This window comes from Gobio gobio (genome assembly GCF_949357685.1).
Source record: "Gobio gobio genome assembly, chromosome: 18".
Classification (NCBI taxonomy): Eukaryota; Metazoa; Chordata; class Actinopteri; order Cypriniformes; family Gobionidae; genus Gobio; species Gobio gobio.
In genome coordinates this window covers 44,993,273-45,017,253 of record NC_137111.1, presented here as the reverse complement: position 1 = coordinate 45,017,253, position 23,981 = coordinate 44,993,273, and the positions used below count along the sequence as shown (strand labels likewise).

The following is a 23,981-nucleotide window of genomic DNA, read 5'->3' as shown; positions in this document are numbered from 1 at the left end:
CTCAGTATTAGCATGCGGTTAAAGAAGTGGGTTCATCGGTTCATGTCTCCAGTGTGCTGACATCCAGGTGTTATGTGGGATGTCTGACCCTTTGCTGTGACCCCTTTGTGTCAGATTTGGTTTGAATGTGATTGTGTGTGTAATGGTATGTCTTTTTCACAGTCGCAGGCAGTTCGGCCCGAAGGATCAGGATGAGGTTAAGATCATCGAGCACCAGACGCAGTATCTGAGACTGATGCCACACCTGGCTGCTGCCCTCGCTCTCACCTTCACCACAAGGTTCATCTACCTCACACTCTATATGATCTTTCATATCATTTATCAGTAATAATTTAGCGGATGATTTTGTTCAAATGGTGAGGAAAGACACACACTCTCAGAAAAAAGGTACAGTGGACAACCTTTAAAGGTACAACAAAACGTATAACTGTACCTTCGAAGGTACACAATTGGTCCTTAGGGTACAATTATACCATTGTTTTCCTCTACTTAGAGCAGAAGTTCGGTCCTAGAGAGCCGCTGTCCTGCAGAGTTTGACCCTGAAAGACAGCTATAGAAGCTTGTATTGAGAATTAACAGAGGTTTAGATGTTCATGTTTTATTGAAAATGTCACCATTATGGTGATCAGTGTTTATTTTAGTTTGGCAGTTTGACTCTTTGCTTTTTATGTCTGTTTGTGGTTTTTGTTACAGTGTTAACAAAACACAATTATGTTAAAATAAAAAAATGTATCATGGAGAAAAATGTTTGACTAAACTCATCACTGACTAAAAATATTAATAAATAATATTCACCAACAATACTTTCTTGCCACAGATCAGACATTCTGAATTTTGATTTTTAAATACATTCTAAGGGGAAAAAAGTTTTGACGCACACAGATATCAAGAATCAGCATATGAATCTCAACAATGGTGACATACTTAATGCTGCAATGCATGCTGGGAGCCATGAGTTTTATACTGTGGTGGCTTAGTAGGGTTGGAGCTAAACTCTGCAGGACATCAGCTCTCTAGGACCGAACTTGCCTACCCCTGACTTAGAGGTACAAAACTCTTTTTTTTTTTGAGAGTGCAAGCTATTTCATTTACTTTAAAGAGGACCTATTTGATTTTGCTTTTTGGGTCAATTAGAAACAGGTTTTAATGTTTGAATGTTCAAAAAACACAATTTCACATATTGTACATTGTTGCAGAAAGTTATCATTTTCACGTCCACGTTGTTTAAATTGCAAATGCACTCGCGCCCATCTGTTCGCCCATGGGCGTGTTAGTCTGAAAACCAGGTGTGTTCAGGCGCATTGTTGGTGCGTTGCTATTTTGAAGCAACTGAAAACGACTGCGCCATTGACCAACAAAAACCTGCTCTGTGTTATTTAAAGAGTGTGTTAGTAATATGAGCCTATAGGCCGGTGCACAACACACGTACACTCTGCTTATTACACACACAGGGACACGCAGCAGCACACACACTTTTTTAAATATTAAAATAAAAGGATTCCTCTCTGGAGAAGCATTCAGTCTTTAGCTCGCAAATTCCTCCATGTAAATATAGCAATCCGCCATGGTGCGTGCGCAACTGGCTTTTAAAGGGAATGGGAGATTAGACTCTGATTGGTTTATTGCATGTTATGCCCAAAACACTCCCATGGTTCATTAAGCGAATAGGGACAACCCTTTAGGATGTTGCTGTCTGGGTTCCCAGTCTGTAAGTATTGCTCTGGGGTTCGTTTCCCGTACAACAATGTAACTCGCTGCTTAACATGAAAAAGTTCTGCAAAAGTTACAAAGTCCCTCCACCGGGAGTTAATCTCTATATCAGTGTCCGTGTTTCTGAACTCCCTGAAACAGAGAAGAACTGGAGGGACTTTGTTACTTTTGCAGAGCTTTTTCAAGCAACATCACAGATTAAAGAAAGATGAACGTGTAGAAAAGCATAATATGGCCTCTTTAAAGAAGCTTTCCTGTAGCATAAACAGTAGAGAAACACCAAGGTCATGGGTTTGATTCCATAAAATGTAAATGCGTACTTTAAAGGGATACTTCACCCAAAAATGAAAATTACCCCATGATTTAGTCAAGCCATCCTAGGTGTATATGACTTTCTTCTTTCAGACGAATACAATCTTGAATAGAGGACATGATTTTGAAGCCCCAAAAAGCGCATCTATCATTATAAAAGTAATCCACATGGCTCCGGGGGGTTAATAAAGGCCTTCACAACACAACACAAGTGATGGTTTTTTTTGTAAGAAAAATATCTATATTTATAACTTTATAAAGTAAAATAACAAGCTTCCGGCAGACGGACTAAGCAAGTCGACTTACGCCAAAAGTGAGTAACTCCTGACGCGATACACAGGATGTAGGAGTAGCTTAAGCTTAAGCTCTTGCGGTTCAAACAAATAGAGCTGGGCAACAAACTCAAGCTCCTCTTCTCTTATATCTTATATTGTGACCGATGTTATGTTTTGCTCTATCTGCACTTCCACGTTCCTCTGTATGTCATGCGTCAGGTCAGGTCAGGCATTATTCTTTCGCTGTAAATCAATGCATATGGCTGTCTGTCGGAAGCTAGTTATTTTAGTTGAGAAAGATTTAAATATGATATTTTTCTTACACAAATGCATCATTTCGCTTCAGAAGGCCTTTATTAACCCCCCGGAGCCGTGTGGATATCTTTTATAATGGATAGATGCACTTATTTGAGCTTCAAAATCATGTCCTCCATTCACTGCCATTATAAAGCTTGGAAGAGCCAGGACATTTTTAACACAACTCTTGATTGTATTCGTCTGAAAGAAGTAAGTCATATACACCTAGGATGGCTTGAGGGTGAATAAATCATGGGCTAATTTTAATTTTTGGGTGAACTAACCCTTTAAATGCAATGTAAGTCGCTTTGGATAAAAGCCAAATGCATACATGTAAAGAAGCCAATACTATTAGTTGTGCTAAAGGGATAGTTTACCCAAAAATGAAAATTCTCTCATTAATTTCTCACCCTCATGTCGTTCCAAACCCAAAAGACCTTTGTTCATCTTCGGAACACAAATGAAGATCTTTTTGATGAAATCTGAGATTGATCCAAACCACTCAATTCATATGGATTGCGTAGCTGTCAATGGAGGGAAAGAAATTACTCAGATTTAATCAAAAACATCTTCATTTGTGTTCTGAAGATGAATGAAGGTCTTACGGGTTTGGAACGACATGAGCGCGAGAAATGAATGACAGAATTCTCATTTTTGGGTGAACTAACCCCCATGTTTTTAAAAGTAAAAATAATAATTTGTCACATTTATATAGCCCTTTTCTGGGTACTCAAAGCGCTTTACGTACAGAAGGGGGGGGGGGGGGGGGGGGTCTCCTCAACCTCCACCTCCACCAATGTGCAATACCACCTGGATGATGCAATGGCAGCCATATTGCGCCAGAACGCTCACCACACACCAGCTGATTGGTGGAGAGGAGACATTCATGAAGCCAATCAGTATATGGGGATTATAAGGAGGCCATGATGGACAGAGGCCAATGGGCAAATTTGTCCAGGATGCCGGGGTTACACCCCTACTCTTTTTCCGACGGAAAGGACATTTTTAATGCAAAAAAAAAAACTGCTGTGAAAAATATGAACTGCATTTTATTTTATCTTTAAGGAAGAAAGTTGAGGTGAGGATCTAAATGCGAAATGTCATTAATAAATGTAAACTCTTTGGAGTGTAGGACAAACATCACGACAAAGAACTAAAGAAACTCAGGACTAAATACAGTATACCGAGATGAGCAACTTAACTGGACATGGAAAAACATAAATCAATCACTATGGCAAACAAGGAAAACAGAACAAGGCAGATACAACAGAATAAAACAAACACCAAAATAACGGAATTACATGACTATAGTCAAATTTGCTGTTGAATAACAAAACAAAATGACAAAACAACGCTTTTATCCAAAGTGACTTGAAGGTACATATATTATCAGTTCATATATTGCATAAACATAAAGTGGCAGTTTTACTGGCCTCCACTGGAGGTCTCCTTGTGTCTTTGTGTAATTCAGGTCAGTTGCACATTCTGAGAAATACCACAGGAGGAGAATCAAAGGAAAAGAAGAACTCAGATGCCTCCTTCTGAGAAACCACTGCAGATTTCATTATTATTTATCTGACGCTTGTGCACTCTACATAAAAGAGAACTCAATTTGACGGTCAAAAAGTCTGAAAAAAAGTCAACAAATGAAAGTCTGAGAGAGATTTTTAAATGACTGACATAATATATATTCCCCTTTCCTATTTTAAGTGTATGATGGTTAAAAAATACTTAAGAAATCTCTTATGCTCACCATGGCTGCAATTATTTGATCCAAAAATACCATAAAACTTTCAAATAACTGTTTTCTATGTGAATATATTGTAAAATGTAATTTATTCCTGTGATCAAAGCTGCATTTTCAGCATCATTACTCCAGTCTTCAGTGTCACATGATCCTTCAGAAATCTTTCTAATGAGCTAATTTGCTGCTCTGGAAACATTTCTGATTATTATCAATGTTGAAAACAGTTGTCAGGATTCTTTGTCGAGACGAAATAACACCATTTATTTGAAATAGAAAAGTTTTAGAGCATTATAAATGTGTTTACTGTCACTTTTGATCAATTTAATGCATCCTTGCTGATTCAAAGTTCTTTCAAATATATGTACTGTGTGTGTAATGTATGTGTTTTGTACGCATGTTCCTGGGTTTGGTCTCAGATACGCAGCAGGCTTGTTGGATGATGCGTTGTGTCAGGGTCAGGACCTTCAAAGCAATCGCGCTCTGCAAGCCCTCGTCGCAGGACTCAAAGCCTTCAGCACGTGGGAGAACCTCGCGTGCCTGCAAGACTGCCGTGAGTGTACTGGCGGCATGGTGAGTGTGTGTGGGTGTGTCTCTTTACACCTAAAAACACACATACACAGATACTAATGTCATGTTGTGCGAAATACAAACATCCTGAAGTGTCAAAGAATAGCCTGCATTGATAAGCAGTACATTGACACTCTAAAAAAAAAAATGGTGCTACATAGCACTAAAAGTGGTTCTTGGCTCGTAATCATAGGGGAACCACTTTTGATGCTATATAGCACCATATCTTAACAGGTTCTGTATATGGTAGCGGTGCTATATAGCACCTCAGCCATTTAAAGAACCGCTGAAGAACCACTGAAGCACCAAGATTTGGTGCAATATTCCCCTATGATTACGAGCCAAAGAACCACTTTTAGTGCTATATAGCACAATTTTTTTTGAGTGCATGTTTTATATGCTATGCTCAATAACATTTTAAAATGCATTTTGCTTTTATAATTATTACTATACATGCAGTTTGTATCATATTTAAAATGTCTATGTATCTAGGAGCATTACACAATTTAAAATGAGCTAGTAAAGACACAACAAATGGTCAAATATAGCTGCGAGCAGCAATTATCGGGGTTAAAGCACTTTATGGCTTTTACATGCATAAAAAGGTATTATGTTTTTTTAACCACTTAGATCATTAGGGTTGGGTACCGAAACCCGGTGCCAATATAACCGGTATGTACACATATTCACACATATTTGAAAATCAGAATATCAGATAGTTCATGACATAGTTATTAGCAAGTGAATATTTTGAATAAAAAAGAAAAAGCGAAATAAACCCGATACAGCTGAGCTGTCCTATCGCGAGGCTGCTGTGTGCCATGTGACTCGTCGCCATGGAAACAATAAGGCGATGCGTTCTAAAATATTTAGCCAGAGAATATGGTCATATTTCTGCAAAATAAAACTGAAGCTGGTTTGTAGCAGACCAAGAATACAGACGACTGCTGTTATTACTGTAACTGTTATTTAGAGTTAAATTAGGCCTGTTGTAGTTGGGTTAGGTGGCTTTAGTTTAACTGTGAATTTGTTAAGTAAATTGTGTTTTGTATTTATTTATATACAGTGAGTAAAATAAGTATTTGAACACTCTGCAATTTTGCAAGTTCTCCAACTTAGAAATCATGGAGGGGTCTGAAATTGTCGTCGTAGGTGCATGTCCTCTGTGAGAGACATAATCTAAAAAAAAAAATCCAGAAATCACAATGATTTTTTAACAATTTATTTGTATGATACAGCTGCAAATAAGTATTTGAACACCTGAGAAAATCAATGTTAATATTTGGTACAGGAGCCTTTGTTTGCAATTACAGAGGTCAAACGTTTCCTGTAGTTTTTCACCAGGTTTGCACACACTGCAGGAGGGATTTTGGCCCACTCCTCCACACAGATCATCTCTAGATCAGTCAGGTTTCTGGCCTGTCGCTGAGAAACACAGAGTTTGAGCTCCCTCCAAAGATTCTCTATTGGGTTTAGGTCTGGAGACTGGCTAGGCCACGCCAGAACCTTGATATGCTTCTTACAGAGCCACTCCTTGGTTATCCTGGCTGTGTGCTTCGGGTCATTGTCATGTTGGAAGACCCAGCCTCGACCCATCTTCAATGCTCTAACTGAGGGAAGGAGGTTGTTCCCCAAAATCTCGCAATACATGGCCCCGGTCATCCTCTCCTTAATACAGTGCAGTCGCCCTGTCCCATGTGCAGAAAAACACCCCCAAAGCATGATGCTACCACCATGCCCATGCTTCACAGTAGGGATGGTGTTCTTGGGATGGTACTCATCATTCTTCTTCCTCCAAACACGTTTAGTGGAATTATGACCAAAAAGTTCTATTTTGGTCTCATCTGACCACATGACTTTCTCCCATGACACCTCTGGATCATCCAAATGGTCATTGGCAAACTTAAAACGGGCCTGGACATGTGCTGGTTTAAGCAGGGGAGCCTTCCGTGCCATGCATGATTTCAAACCATGACGTCTTAGTGTATTACCAACAGTAACCTTGGAAATGGTGGTCCCAGCTCTTTTCAGGTCATTGACCAGCTCCTCCCGTGTAGTTGTGGGCTGATTTCTCACCTTTCTTAGGATCATTGAGACCCCACGAGGTGAGATCTTGCATGGAGTCCCAGTCCGAGGGAATGACAGTCATGTTTAGCTTCTTCGATTTTCTAATGATTGCTCCAACAGTGGACCTTTTTTCACCGAGCTGCTTGGCAATTTCCCCGTAGCCCTTTCCAGCCTTGTGGAGGTGTACAATTTTGTGTCTAGTGTCTTTGGACAGCTCTTTGGTCTTGGCCATGTTAGTAGTTGGATTCTTACTGATTGTATGGGGTGGACAGGTGTCTTTATGCAGCTAACAACCTCAAACAGGTGCATCTAATTTAGGATAATAAATGGAGTGGAAGTGGACATTTTAAAGGCAGACTAACAGGTCTTTGAGGGTCACAATTCTAGCTGATAGACAGGTGTTCAAATACTTATTTGCAGCTGTATCATACAAATAAATAGTTAAAAAATCATACATTGTGATTTCTGGATTTTTTTTTTTTTGATTATGTCTCTCACAGTGGACATGCACCTACGATGACAATTTCAGATCCCTCCATGATTTCTAAGTGGGAGAACTTGCAAAATAGCAGAGTGTTCAAATACTTATTTTCCTCATTGTATTTAAGTATACTTTAAACTTGTAATAAATTGTTCCATTTAAATAATAATAATAAAAATATATAAAAAGCCATTCTTTAATCTCATCCACTTCGTTTTGTGGCTCTTTTTTTTTTAAAGTATCGGTTCAGGCACCGTTTAGGCACCGGTACCATTTTAAAAGTATCGGTTTGGCACCGGTATCGAAAAAACCCCAAACGATACCCAACCCTATAGATCATAGATGGAAAAGACAATTTACAGCCAATATAGACAATTTACTATGGAAATATAGTAGTTTTATAACCTTTTTAACAGAGGTTGAGCAAAAAAACCTAGGACTAGTTGGCGAAAGTAGGTTTTTGAAATAATCTCCAATATTTAACGAACGATTCGATGGACAGCTGTGGTCCTAGAGGCAAAGTTGCTCAGAATAAGGAGTTCTACCATATGATATGAATGTCATGGGCATTTGTGAAAAATTGTGTGATATACAATCATTTACGCACATGAAAAATGCACATGGACAAAGACAACGCATGGCAGTTTTCAAGTCAATCAGACTGACTGTTGCGTAGCTATAGTTTTTTCATTTTATAGCGCCACCAAGTGCCCGATCGCCGCAATTTTTTTCACATGACCAGAGTACAGTGTTTGGTGAAAATATCTCAATTTAATTTAATTTTAGTAAAAGTGGCGGCGCCCATCTTAAACATTTTGGCACCCCTTAGAAATTTGAATAGAAATTTCCACTTTTTTTGATGATTATTGATATTTAGGTTTTGATGGGCGAAAAACCTAGGACTAATTTGCAAACGTTTTTTTTTACCTGAATACCTGAAAATTTTGCCAGGGTGCGAACGAATCTGACACACAAATCTGACAATCGTTTGTTCGTCTTGAGCCAAGGATTCCAAATATATAAGACACTTGAGCCTACACTCTAAAAAAAAAAAAGGTTCTATATGGCACCAAAAATAGTTCTTGGCTCGTAATCATAGGGGAACCTTTTTTAGTACTATATAGCACCATTTTTGGTGCTTCAGTGGTTCTTCAGAGGTTCTTCACCGGTTCTTTGACTAAGGTGCTATATAGCACCTCTGAAGAACCACTGAAGCACCAAAATTGGTGCTATATAGCACTAAAAAAGGTTCCCTTATGATTACGAGACTTTTTTTTTAGAGTGTATGACGAACGGTTTAGGATGCTACAAGCCATTACATACTTTTGGTCGCTGTAGCGCCACCATCAGGCTGATTGGGGTGAGCCTTGGTGATGTTGTAGATGGGGTAGGTACTACCAGCCCTCAAAGTTCAAAGTCTCTACGACTTGCGGTTTGGTCTGCCCGATCACTTTTAGGGGAGATTGCTGAGCCTTGGAAATTCTAACAATTGAACCCCTAATAATGGTGGGCAGTTCTCTTTTTTTAATTTGTAGATTTTATGTAAAGTATTGTTTTATGAATGAGTAATTTAGTTATCAGTGATGGAATCAACACGCAGTTAGATCTAATTGAAAGCCTGTGCTGTGCTGGCTCAGTGCTGGTGGTGTGCAGCATATATATGTTTAAAATGTGTGAAACCACAGGGCTGATAGATACCATAATAAGTAAACTGAGCTCTTAGCATGCTTTTTTTCTCACACCTCTGGCATTAAATATGTTTCATCTCACGCAATGCAAATCACATGGTAAGTGGTAATAAAATTGTCACACAAACAGACACTATAAACTGTAAACAAATGGTTGCATCAATATTAGTTGTGTTTACTAAGGCAAGCAACACTATTGCTATAACTCCAGCCACAAATCTTAAGTATTTATACCTTGCAGGAGGTTATTGCATAATAATAATGTGCTAAAAAACACGTTAGCAACCATAGATCAACGTCCTGGCAATCGTTTACAACATTCTAGCATCCTTGAATTTTCTTCAATATTTCCATTCACTTTATTAGTGGGGGCCTAGGGCAAAAAAACACCAAAATTAATACAATTGCCAGCAAACATTTAATATATGGGTGAAAAAATGCCCCTCTATAAGCATTTGTTTAATGGGGACACATTTTTATTATGCAAAGTTCACTTTTAGAACGTAAATGTGTGTCGGCAATATGTGTACACAGCCACCTTATAAAAGGTAAAAATCCACCCACTCCTCTTTTAATTCCCATAAATCATAAGCAGTGTCTCAGAATAAGCCGTCTGCAGTGTGATGTCACATATGCGTAGGCCCCGCCCACGACTGCTGACGGACACGCCCTATTAGCATAGACCCCGCCCCTCAGAGAGCTGTACACAGTCCACCATGTTTATCTCCTCGCCTGTGCATTTAAGAAATGCATTCTTATTAAAGCTACTAAAGTTATTCAGTCAAGAGCAGAGAGTGACTTTCAGTTTTTCTTTTGTTTGATTCATATTAACAGCATATTTAACTGTAGGTACTGTATATTACGCTGCTTTCACTTTAATGCACAGATCTAATATACACACACGCAATTTCTTTCCCTGCTGTTTACGTTCACAGACATAACCGACTGAGTTTATGTGAACTTTGTGTGTTTTTGACCTAACCTTGTGTGTATTTGACAGTTTAAGCGCAATAAGGGGTTCTGGAAAGGGGGCGGGGAGCAGCAGCTCATTTGCATTTAAAGATACATGCATGGAAAGTACATGTTTTTCCTTCCACTCAAACATGGGCATTTACAACATGGTATAATAAATGAATCTGTGGGATATTTTGAGATGAGACTTCACAGACACATTCAGGGGACACCTTACACTCACACTATATTACATCTTGTAAATAGGTCCCCTTTAACGCATGATATACAGTAGTTAAAGGGTCATGAAACCCCCTGTTTCAGCAGCAGTCGGTTCTCACCACAGTTTTGAAAAATGCTATAAAAGTGGCTGTGGTTTAGTGGCGGAGTGGAGGGGGATGAGGGGAGACTGACAGCACATCAATGGCTTCTGATTCAGACCATTTTAGATCGCTCTCATTAAAAGCATCAAAGCTTCCCACAAATGCATGCTGCAAATTATCATTAAGTTACACGCAACACAATATACACATGGATTTGTAAGCTCACCGTTACACAAATACATATATATCCTGTGACGGCTATAATTCAATGGACAATTAAATGCAGCCATTCGCAATTTGTTCTCTGCATTGAAAATATATATGAACACACTGTTGCATAGCTTTGATAACTTTTGAGGCTTATTTTGTGGAGTTTTTATAAGCCGTTTGGACGGTTAAATGGCCGTAAAGAGTGGTTACACTCACAGTGTGGATGAATCGCATTTGTGTGAGAAGACTTGGGATTTATTGAAGAGAACGTAGGCAACGCAGAAACTCATACAAAGCGGAAAAAACACTAGTTTTTGATTCATTTATGCATCTCTCACTTCTGTGTGCGATCTCACTGTTTGAAGCGCCAGTCAGAGGAAAATGCCTATCAACGCTTGTCTGGCTATCACCAGACCAAGCTCAATTTAAGATTGAACACTGGTCTGGAGAGTCTGCTCTGTATTTTCTACTGCACAAGAGGCGTGATCAACGAGCATAATTCAAATGACTCTGTACGCAATTGGATAGTCCTTCAACCAATCAGACCACAAGAGGCATGATCAACGGGCAATGACCCATCGCTTCTCATTGGGCGTCATCGTGTTAAACCCGACAGGTGGATAAGCCAGTCTGTGATTGGTTCCCGCAAAAGTGTAACAGAAGCAGTAGAAATGAATGTACAGGTTTCCAGACTGAGCTGCAGGGTGAAATCAAATCGCCGGCAGATCAGGCTGGGTTTACCCGGTCTACGTATATCAACACGTGCGTTCATGAATAATTAAGCGCGTGCTGTCATGAATTAAGCAACGCGTCTTCTCATAGGACAAAGTCACGCAGTCTCACGAATAATTATGAGACATCGATGAGTCATTGCCGTACACGATAAAACGTCACAACCTATGACGTTGACATGAAGACGAATTTAAACCAGGAAGTTGAAAATAGAGCAAAACGGTTTAAAATGAACTAGTTTTCTCCCATATTCAAAACTAACAGATGGTAACATTGTCTTCCATGATGTTCAACACACATACTTCTGTTAAAATCTCAGAAAATTTGGTTTAGGGTTTCATGACCCTTTAAGCAAAGCAATATCATGCGCACGGGAGTACTGTTTTTATGTCACGATTTAATAAGCAATAAGTATTAATATTAAATGACTTACATTTTAGACACAATCTTGTCTGCTTTTACTGTTTCACCAACGAAAACCAAACCCTGAAAATGGAAAACGTATTTGTCTCAGTCGTTTCAAAGAAGTGACTGCAAAAAAAAAAAAAAACGTAATTTCTATTCACTTTTATGGTAATTATATGAGTTTGAGTAAACACATTGAAAGTGGTTGGATAAAGTGCAGCGTATAAAACTTTGTTCCAATGATTATATAAAGCTTTAAGTGGATGATATTTTATTTAAACAATGTCCATAAGTGTATGTCATAACATCTGTGCACATTTTGATTTGCTTTATTTCCTGTAGCCACTTTTAAACATGAACTGTGGTTGATTTTCCCCCAGGGCTTTATGATGGAAAACCGAATTCCGTCTCTGAAGTGCGATTCCGACGTCTTTGTCACATTCGAGGGCGACAACATGGTCATGCTTCAGGTATTCATAAACACTACTCAACTAGATGACCCCACACAACAAATGCACTCATTAAATTGGGGACAAAACACTTGGTCACAAGGGTCATCATGTTTATTACAATCTTTTTCCTTAAGGTTGTTATTTGTTTTCCTTCTTATTTTGGAGATATCCCCTTAATATAGTGCAATATCACATTTAAATACCCCTGTTCAGACAAACAAGACAGTGTAAACAGAAAACACAGAGATATCTACACGATGACCGCTTGGAGGGGAAAGTAGACAAGCGGCAATTCTTTTAAAAATATAAACTGTGTCTCACAAACTAAATTGAATTAAGTGGATTATGAAGGCATTAGAATAAAGGGGGTCATTTTGATGCAACTGCACACGATTGAATCTGCAATGGTGTGTCTCTAGTGTGGGGGCTGGTTATTAGATAACTTCTGCAGTAATTAGGTCAGATTCATTTTATGCCGGTTCTTATTAGCACCACATCGATTATAGGCACATAAGACGACACACATGCACACATAAAATGCATAGAGACTCGCACACAACGTCTGCATTCACAGCTCGCCGAGGCCTAAAGACATGTATTTTCTGCTGAAATTAGATTATCCCCTTCAGTACCAAAATAAAGTCATGCAATGAAACCTTGGAAACGGGCTGATGATGTTGTCATTTCAACACTAGAAAGTCAAAAGCACAGAGACAATATTCACAATAGTTTTTTATTACCATTTCTTAAACATGCATATTTGCCCCCATGATTTAAGACTTAATAACATCCTTGGTACTGAATATTATGATATTATATGAATATTATTATAATATTACAAAATTTTAGCTTTTCTGTCTAGATTCTGTGTTGTCACATTTAATAGCAGGATCAGAATTGAAAGCTTTCAAGAAATGCTGTCTGTGCACTTTAGATCAGGGTCCAATTCTCACTATAAACTATGACTTTTGCCTCAATAAACTCCTAATGACTGCTTATTAATAGTTAGTAAGGTAGTTGTTAAAGGTAGGGTAGGTAAGATTTGGTTAAAAAACATTTTTCCAAATTTGTTTAAACTTTCTTTATATATCAATACATAATTAAAATGTAAGTACTCTGAAAAAGAAAGTATAAAAATTGAGTGTCTGTAGACCTCTCACGACTGTTTTAAAGACAGCTCATTATTTCCATTCACTCCACCTTCTCCCTTCTGGGCTCTTTCCAAAGCCACGCCCCCAAAACACATGAACGCGCTACGCCGACTGCGATCAGCTGAAAGACGCATTATTTACCTGAGGCGAGCGGAGAAGAAGTGCATGTAGTGACATCATGTCAGAATCACATGTAATAAAAAATCTAACTTTATCATTATGAATATAAACAAATAAGATGTCTTTTAGTACTCACTATCAAGCTAGAATAACAATACTGGTAAAGTTTAAAATACACACACAACACAGTGTCTACGACACACACAGATACAAGATAAAAACATTGGTAGAGTATATAAAAACAAACCAAGCCATTTTGCGAAATTCAACACGACAGCGATCAACTTGAGCTAAGCATATTGAGTATTTATCATCTCTACTAATGGTTCGCTAAGTGTATAACATTGTAACTTTATGCTAAGTAATGTTATGTTAGCTATATTAGGCAGCTACGTGTGCTAGTGAGACATGCTTCATGAAAACATAAACCAAAAAAATGTATAATCAAAATGAAAGATTACCTGTCCAGCAGAAATACAGCCTCTTGAACTCAAATCAAACGGGTGCGCCAGGGTTGCCAGGTTTCCACAACAAATTCCGACCAATTACTACTCAAAACTAGCCCAAAACAAGCCCAACCGTGTTTCTCCGGTAAAAATTGCATTTGGGGGGTAAAATATGTGTCTTTTTGGTAGGGCTGCCTGCTAAAATTCGCAAATCCCGGGGCAAAATATCACATAATTGGGGTCGCTTCAACCCGCGGACATGAAAAACAGCCCGGCGAACAGTGTTTGAAGTAGCCCGACTTGGCAACACTGGGGCGCGCATGTGGGCAGATCCTGCAGCAAAAGCGGCGGTAGCCATGGTAGCGAGAGAGAGTGACAGTCGCCCAAGCCAATCACTTGTTTCGGCCCGAACGAAAATAATGAGCGCCGTTTATTGCAGATTAAAAAGTCGATTTTTATACTCTCTTTTTCAGAGTACTTACATTTTAATTATGTATTGACATATAAAGAAAGTTTAAACAAATTTGGACAAAAGTGTTTTAGATCATTCTTACCTACCCTACCTTTAAGTTTAGGTATGGTGTAGGATTAAGGGATGCAGAATAAGGTATTAATATGTGCTTTATAAGTGCTAATAAACAGCCAATATCCTAGTAATATGCATACTAATAAGCAACTAGTTCATAGTGAGAATTGGACCCTAAACTAAAGTGTTAGCAATTATTTGTATATTTTCATTTACTCAACCTCATGTGCTACAAATGACAAAAAAGTACCATATAGGGTGATTGGGGCACTTTTTCCATGTCTATCTCTATGCCCAATCACCCTAAATTCACCCTACTAGTACATATGAATAGGTTTGATGTCAGTGACGTCACGTTATTGTTTCACACGAGTCTTGTGACATTCTGCTGAAAATCCCTTTTTTATGATCCACGGCTGAGAGAAAATCATAGGTTTGGAACGGCATGAGGGCGAGTAAATGGTGACTGTTGTTTTCCTTATTTGAAGCACTCTTTTCTAACGTTGGGATCATTTTAAAAAGTAGGCTTTCCTGTAGCTCAAATACTAGAGCGTGGCGCTAACAACGCAAAGGTCATGGGTTCGATTCCCAGGGAAAGCAAGAACTGACAAAATGTAAAATATGTACCTTGAAGATAATGTAAGTCGCTTTGGATAAAAGCGTGTCCCAAATGCATAAATGTAAATAAATGTCAAAAGTTTAAAAAAATGCATGCAATTAGGAATAATATTATTTATTCACGCAATGGACGTTGTTGAAGTGTAAATGTGGGCGGTCATTTGTTAATGTATGCATCGGAATCAGAAAGTCGCAGAAGTTTAGCATGTTTTGAGTCCTGAAAGTCACAGTATTCATTTATAGCTCATCAAACTCTTTTTATGTTGAAAATTAAATAAATGTCTCATGATATGACCACTTTGAATCATAGAAAACATGGATGTATAACTAAATTCAGTTAAGATGTAGCCTCCTGCCTATTTCTTTAATATCGTAATGCTGCAATTTTGCTCTTTCAAAGAATAATTCAAAAGGTTTTAAGTTTGTTAGGACTCTGATTTGACTTAGCGCTTTAGGCTAACACCAAATGACTAACCAACGCTGACGGTCATATTGGGGCATGTGAAAATAGAGGGTGCTGGGATTGATTAAACTAAAGTCACAAGAACCGCGAGAGGCTCTGCCAGCCATTTAAACCAAGACCCTGTCTTTATATGTCATTCCCACTCTCAGATTGGTTGTGGGGACTTTTCCATGGCACATCAGTCTAATGAAGTTATTAAGAGATTTTAGTGCCACCTGTCATGAGGGAAATTAGCATTTAGCTCCAAATTTCATACACATGACCAGCACACTGTTACGTTTTGGCTGCGCCCTGAAAAGAGTGTGTCCAATTTGGTTACTTTGAGAAGATTTTTTTACAGATGCAGTTGTAATGAAGACAAGAGGTTATTTTAGGCTTTGGCATATGTAGGGCAGAAACATACACAATGATTATGACACAATGAGTCATTGACTCTCTGGAGTCATGCGTTTAGTTTGTGCTGTTTAGAGAGCGATGTTGTGTTGATTGTGGGATCCCTCGAGGAATCCTAATGACTGAAGGGAAGTTCTGAGCATTAGGAGACTCCTTTATGCTAAAGACAGGGTGGAGTAGTGCAGTGTGTGTGTAGGACACAGGCTGCTAGTACAGACCCGAGAGTGACGATGAGTACAAAGACTTCTACAGCCAGTAGTCTCCGCTGTAAACCACTTGTCTAAATGGTGTGAAAGTGTGTAAAATAGACATTTACTTGGGTCTTTATTTTACAAATGACTAATGAGTCATTTCCCTTGTGAAAAAGAAGTGCATTTAATAGAACCTTAAAGGGTTCTTGCTACACGGTCTCACTCCATTCGTCACATTTTGACGCTTGGTCAGGACCCCTCGGCGTCACTTTTTAACACACAAGGTACCCCTTTAGCATCATTTTCTGACGCGCAGGGAAGTCCATTGATTTCAGTTGACGCAATTGGTCACGAGACATACAAGAGCCAATGCAATTTCACTATCAAAGCTGACGTAATGTTTCTTCGGGCGACAATTTTTTAATGTGTGCATGATCTTCGGCCGATGGAGACGCTGTTCTCTTTTGGGGATTTTCTTCACACCAATCAATCGTTTAGCCTCGGGACACTTGGAATATTTGTACTTTTTGAATAAATTGTGCCTGCAGTCTCATCTGCCTGTTATATCCTGTGTTTTATATCATATAATACACAAATGGGTAGGTTTAGGGATGGGGTTTGGTTTAGCGTAAAAAAAACAAAAAATTTTTTTTTAAAATGAAATGATGCTGGCTGATTGAATTGAGAATCACAAATCATAACCCAATATATGATTTCATCATGACGATAACATTCCCATATCTAAAGCATCTGTGTATGACACCAACGGTTTCTTATTGAAATCAATAAGTGATTTCAATCAAAATCTGTGTGTTGAAAGGTGACGGCGAAGGGTCCTGAGTCCACCAAGCGTCAATATGTGACGAGTTGAGTTGAGTGAGACAGTGTTGGTTCTGGCAGACATTTCATATATAGTATAGAACATGAAAATGTATTATAGTTAAAATATATATTGAAGGCAATTAGTTGAACTTTTTCAAGAAATTACATTAATGCATCTGTTAAAAGCCCAATTAAATGCACTTCTCAAGGACACATGGGTGATATTTTTACTTTACAGTATTATGTGTCTAAGCAGTTTATTTACCCTTCAGTTTTTCCCAACCGCTTTGGCTCAATTCTCGAATTACACTTTTTTTCTCAAAACAATAAGTTAAGATCTCTGAACAATTAGTTCCTTGTTCACATCAGATTATAATTTCTTATTGATTTAAGCAAATTGCATTTGTTTTGGCACAAAGAGTAAGTACAATTGTCTACAATTTGCACAATGACTAAATGCACAAAACTGTTGAGCCTAATATAACAACTTCTAAACATTATTTCATCGTGTGAACCATCACATGCAAAATTATCCATTCAGTGATCAATATCTGTCAGACATGTTATATACCATAAATATTTATGACATGGAATGTTTGTTAATTGCAACACACACATACTATAGGTGGCCTGGTCTGATGAATCACGTTTTCTTTTACATCACGTGGATGGCCGGTGCGTGTGCGTGGCTTACCTGGGGAACACATGGCACCAGGTGCACTATGGGGAAGAAGGCAAGCCGGCGGAGGCAGTGATGCTTTGGGCAATGTTCTGCTGGGAAACCTTGGGTCCTGCCATCCATGTGGATGTTACTTTGACACGTGCCACCTACCTAAGCATTGTTGAGACCATGTGCACCCTTTCATGGAAACGGTATTCAGATAATGCGCCTGACACAAAGCACAAATGCTTCAGGAATGGTTTGAGGAGCACAATGACGAGTTTGAGGTGTTGACTTGGCCTCCAAATTCCCCAGATCTCAATCCAATCGAGCATCTGTGGGATGTGCTGAACAAACAAGTCCGATCCATGGAGGCCCCACCTCGCAACTTCCAGGACTTACAGGATCTGGTGCTAACATCTTGGTGCCAGATACCCCAGCACACCTTCAGGGGTCTAGAGAAGTCCATGCCTCGACGGGTCATTGCTGTTCTGGCAGCAAAAGGAGGACCAACACAATATTTGTCATAATGTTATGCCTTATCGGTTTATATAGTATGTGTGTGTTGCTGTTAGCACAATCACCACCATTTTTGAAAATGGAGGAACATCTCAGCCCTGAACAGCTGCAGCTACATCAGTACTTATTTTTACTTACTCATTTGTATTTATACAGTACATTTATTTTTGTAGAAATGTGTGTAAGCTGACATTCTTTTGTCATGGAAGAGCAATAGGAAGATATGTAAGAATGTGTTGGAGAAAGTGAATTTTAAGCGTACATGCAACACATTTCTTAAAAAAATAAGTGTACTGTATAAATACAAATGTGTATTACAAATGTACTACATTATTGACTTTTCCCAGTCCTTTTTTTTCCCACTGTCTGAGTGAAAAAGCTCAGTGTGATGCACAAGAGCATTCAGCTAGAGAAAATTTACATTATTGTATAGAACGGAAAGCAGTTAATGTCAACAAAAAAGTAAAAAAAACATGACATTTGTATGTAACAAATATTTCCATTAAAAGATTACATTAAAAGTGTGGCTCACACAATGACAAAAACATTAATTTTGGTGGCATTGGCCAATTTACTGACACAATAACTAGGTTGTTGAAGCATGAATTAAATGTTTTGGGTGAGTAACTACATTTTGCAGACATGTAGTTTGCAGTTTCCCAACCACGATCCTGGAGGCACATGCAGATTTTGCATGTCTCCTTAATCAAACACACCGGATTCAAATGATCATCTCATTATCAGAGACTCCAAGACCTGAAATGGGCGTGTCGAATAAAGGAGACATGCAAAATGTGCTATAGAGTTCTGATGTTCCTGCAAACAGTTGTGACAATTGAACTTACAGTTTAGAGAATGTTAAGACTGTTTTGAGAAATGTGCCAAAGTGATTGAGAAAAACTAAGATCAGTTGGATTAAATAATAGACAAATGTATTAAACTGAATGGAGATGCAAATCAAAAGTTTGATAGTAAGAGCTTTATGAAAGGCAGTTACTGTGAATGAAACATTTATATATATGACATATATTGATATTAATTATTTGTGTTAATTAAATGCAATTCTCGAGGACACATGGGTGATATTTTTTACAGTATTATGTATCTAAGCTGTGTTTTAGCCTTCAGCTTGTCTTTAAACAGTCTTCTGTTGTTGTGCATGTGCAGGTGGTGGTGCGAGAGCTGCTAACTCAGTACACCAAACAGATGGGGAACAACCTGGTGATGGGACTGATGAGAAACTGGACCAGCTCAGTGTCAGACTGCCTTAGAACCAGGTAAGAGGGGATGGATGGACGGACGGACAGACAGACAGATCGATAGATAGACAGATAGACATCATGCTTTGGGGCTGTTTTTCCTGCAAAGGGACCAGGACGACTGATCCGTGTAAAGGAAAGAATGAATGGGGCCATGTATTGTGAGATTTTGAGTAAAAACCTCCTTCCATCAGCAAGGGCATTGAAGATGAAACATGGCTGGGTCTTTCAGCATGACAATGATCCCAAACACATTGCCTAGGCAACGAAGGAATGGCTTCGTAAGAAGCATTTCAAGGTCCTGGAGTGGCCTAGCCAGTCTCCAGATCTCAACCCCATAGAAAATCTTTGGAGGGAGTTGAAAATCCGTGTTGCCCAGCGACAGCCCCAAAACATCACTGCTCTAGAGGAGATCTGCATGGAGGAACGGGATGAATGGATGAATGGATGGATATACACACACAGACAGACAGGATGGATTGGTATACAGACAGACAGACAGATAGACAGATAGACAGATAGATAGATAGATAGATAGATAGATAGATAGATAGATAGATAGATAGATAGATAGATAGATAGATAGATAGATAGATAGATAGATAGATAGATAGATAGATAGATAGATAGATAGATAGATAGTAGGGCTGAACGATTAATTGCATTTGCGATAATATCGCGATATGCTATAACGCGATTTCCTAACCGCAAAGGCTGCGATTACAGTCTGGTCACGTGACACGCGAGAGTAAAGTGCAGAAGAAGCATCAACTTGGCACGTTACACATAGCCTATCATATGCCGGGCCTAAAAGAAGAAAAAACACTATTTGTGTTTGATCTATCTAATATGGTGTTGTTCATACTATAGGCTACTATCATCTCTCCAATGATTCTGGATCGATTCTGAGCTTAGATTTTAACTGCAGGTGCGCGGTGGCGCTGCGTGTGTTTTAGAAACACCCGTATTCTGATTGCTTCCATTATATCTCTCTCTCTCTCACACACACACACACACACACACACATACACACAATCACGCACAAACCATAAAATAATATTTCATAACGTTCGGAAAGGTTGACTGCGCGAATTGCAATGACATTCGCAGGCTTCTTTGCACAGGATAAGCGCTGTGAGAAACTGATGTCACGCTTACAGTGTGTGTTCTCGCCCGCCGGTATTTTCCTTACAAATGCTCAACGAAGGCTTCATTCATGTCGTTAGAAACTCACTGACAGAAGGCTTTCCATTTCAAATGCTCACGCGGCGCATTGTGAAGAGTGCTTGCGAGCACGCGTCTGTGCGCGTCTCAAAATGCTTTTATGACGCAAAATTAATGTAAACACCATCAGTAATGTCTTAATGAATTAAACAGACAGGGCAAAAACATCTTATATTTCAAAAGAGATCTGTGCATTAGTGTGAATGCAGGTCTCCCGCTGTCTATGATGTCATGATTAATAATCAAACAGTAAAGCTGAGAAAGAGAAAAATCACTCACAGTTCAGACACTCTTAAATACTGAAAGCACTCTTTGTTCATTGCTTGTAATATGTTTTTTTGTTTCTCTTTATGATTTACTACTTTATGTTTTGCAGCTATATTAGTTTATATATTTAAAATTATTAACATGCAATTGTTTTAATTAAAATGTTATAATGTGTAGTTATTTTAAAAAGCTTATAATTACATATATCATAATAAAAAACATATTAATTATTAATATTAATCTTATTAATTTATTAAAAACTTAAAAATTAAAAAGTTCAAGAATTGTTTTGGAATCGGATCGTGACTCCCAGAATCGGGATCGGATTGTGAGGTACCAATTAAAGATTTCCACCATTACTATAAAATAATGTATTGTTGAATAATACAGAAGATAAAGAGTTTAAAAAATAATCGCATATTAAATCGCAATCGCAATATTGGTTAAAAAAAAAAAATCGCAATTAGATTTTTTTCCAAAATCGTTCAGCCCTGATAGATAGATAGATAGATAGATAGATAGATAGATAGATAGATAGATAGATAGATAGATAGATAGATAGATAGATAGATAGATAGATAGATAGATAGATAGATAGATAGATAGATAGATAGATAGATAGATAGATAGATAGATAGATAGATAGATAGATAGATAGATAGATAAAATTATGGATGGATGGATATACGGACAGACGGACGGACGGACGGACGGACAGACAGACAGACAGACAGATAGATAGATAGATAGACAAAATGAAGGATGGATGGATATACAGACAGACAGACAGACGGATAAATTGTAGACAGATGGATAAATCGTAGACAGACAGGATGGATGGATGGATGGATATACAGACAGATAGATAAATCGTAGACAGACAGGATGGATGGATGGATATACACACAGACAGACAGACAGACAGACAGATAGATAGATAGATAGATAGATAGATAGATAGATAGATACATAGATACATAGATAGATACATAGATAGAAACATAGATAGATAGAAAGAAAGAAGTATAATCTGCTGTTTTCACAAAAGGCCTGGATCTGTCAAAAGTCTGTTGCTGACAAATAAACATGAATGTGTCGGTCCAGGTAACAGAGAACGAGTAAACCTTGTTCATGTACTTATACTACAGACACTATCACGATACAAAGCAGGTTGAAAATCCACAAAGTTACACTTTAATGCCCATCATTAGGCGTTCGTCTGTTGGCCTCAGTGTGTAAGCTCAGCTTCTCCAGAAAAGCCACACACAGACGCTTCAGCCCTAGGGAACCTGTCCACCCTCGGTTGTGTTTACACTCACAATTAGGTCACCAATTTAGCAATTTTGCCTAAGAGGAAAATTTGATAGGTGTAAAATGGTTTTCTGGCCTGCTATTCATAATATATTAACCCAAGCCGAGATTTTCAGTCGTCCGTCGTAGGCTGAATAAAATCAGCATTTATTTGTCTAGAGGCGATTCTGATAGTGGTTCGGTGATTTTATACAGTATCTCTTTGTTTGACTGAGTTAATCTGTATTTCTTTTGGCTATTTCCTTGTTTATCTAGCTTTCTTGGCTTCAGTGTGGACAAAGTAGGAGACCTAATGTTCCTGCTGAAAGCGGTGAGCTACAGGGAAAGGGTGTTACAGCGCAGTCTAGCAAGTCGACTTTACACAAAGGTCAGTTTCCTCTGTGTGTTTTACCGCTGCTTATTTTAAGGCAGAGCGGTTGTGAGTGGCTGTGAAATGCATTCATTGAATATTTATTGGCTATAAAGTAACAATATTTTAAGTGCCAGTAGAAAGATATTTAAAGTGTCATGAAACCCCTGTGTTTTAGCCTGGCCGTTCACACCTCAGAGCTGTCATGGGCGTGTAAAGCTGTGGAGAAGTGGGAGTAGATGGTGGGAAAAGGGGAGACAACAACCAATATAACACAGACCTGCAACACCCTCATTATACAGACACATGAATATTAAAATATGACCATGGAGAGAAAAAAACAGAGTTGAGGGCACCTTGATGCATTTTAAAAATCTAACCCTATATGACAACAAACTCTCAAGAATGACGGAGAAAGGTGGAAGAACATTTAAAAGGTCTAATAATATTTTCATTACATTTACAAGCGCTACAGTCTCTGAACAAACGACACACGTCAGTTTAACACAGAAAGAATTAAGGGATAGTTACTTTTTGTCCATTGTTCTTTTAATTTTCGGTCTACATTATTAGCCCAGTTTCCATCTACTGTTTTGTTATCGACAAAGTGAATATGCGTAAAAAAAAAAAAAGATTGCGAAAATTGCTGTCTCCAGCCTGTTTCCATCCAATTGACCGTTCGCAAAGACCCGCCCCCTTTAGTTACTGTTGCTATGTCCGACAAGCCATGGCGCTCTCACACCACACACACACGTTCTCACGCAGAGAAAATACATCGTGGAGCAAAGAGGACACTGACAACACGCCGGCAGACAGGACAGAGCAAGTTACTTTTGATATGAAACAAAGTCTCAACTTTGAAATTTAATTTTTTTTTCAAGAAATTTAAACAGTAAATAGCGTTTTGTGGCTCTTTAATGTGTCGTGATCGCTGGAGCGTCTCAGTTAAAGCTGCTTGTGAACCGATTATCTCTTCCTTGTAGTTCATTGATAAGCATGAACAGTACACACCGTTTTTCCAAGTTCAAGTCCACCAACGTTAATCTACTAACTCTCCTGACTGCTTTGTTGGACAAAACGGCAGATTCGGCGATGTGATTGGTCAGATCGCCTGTCAATCAAACTTGCGGCGAAGAGTGAATTGGCCGTTTACCGATAAAATGGTGTGCGTAATGACGTTATCCCTAAAAAAAACCGCATTGTCGCATAAATTGTTGTATCTGCCCTTGAGTCGTTTCCATACATCATTTCACATATATCGCAAACTATATCATATCTTTTGCATCCCAAATATTTGTAAAATGCAGAGAGTAATGAGATTCTGATTACTAAATTAGGAAATTAATCAGATCACGGCGAAGTTGGACAGCATGGAACTGCCTTTATGTGATGAAGCCCATGGGTTTGGACACAGGGCAGCTCATTTGTCCTGTATGCAAAATTT

The 23,981-nt window shown here is 38.5% G+C and overlaps 1 protein-coding gene across 1 annotated transcript in view; it reads left to right on the top strand.

Moving 5' to 3' along the window:
- acoxl (acyl-CoA oxidase-like) overlaps positions 1-23,981 on the top strand; it is a 79,683-nt gene that overhangs the window by 13,615 nt on the left and 42,087 nt on the right. Inside the window, exons 11-15 of the mRNA XM_079843585.1 lie at positions 163-279; positions 4,758-4,911; positions 12,146-12,235; positions 19,295-19,404; positions 22,444-22,555. Coding sequence (XP_079699711.1) covers positions 163-279; positions 4,758-4,911; positions 12,146-12,235; positions 19,295-19,404; positions 22,444-22,555 — 583 coding nt within the window. The remainder of the gene's footprint in view (positions 1-162; positions 280-4,757; positions 4,912-12,145; positions 12,236-19,294; positions 19,405-22,443; positions 22,556-23,981) is intronic.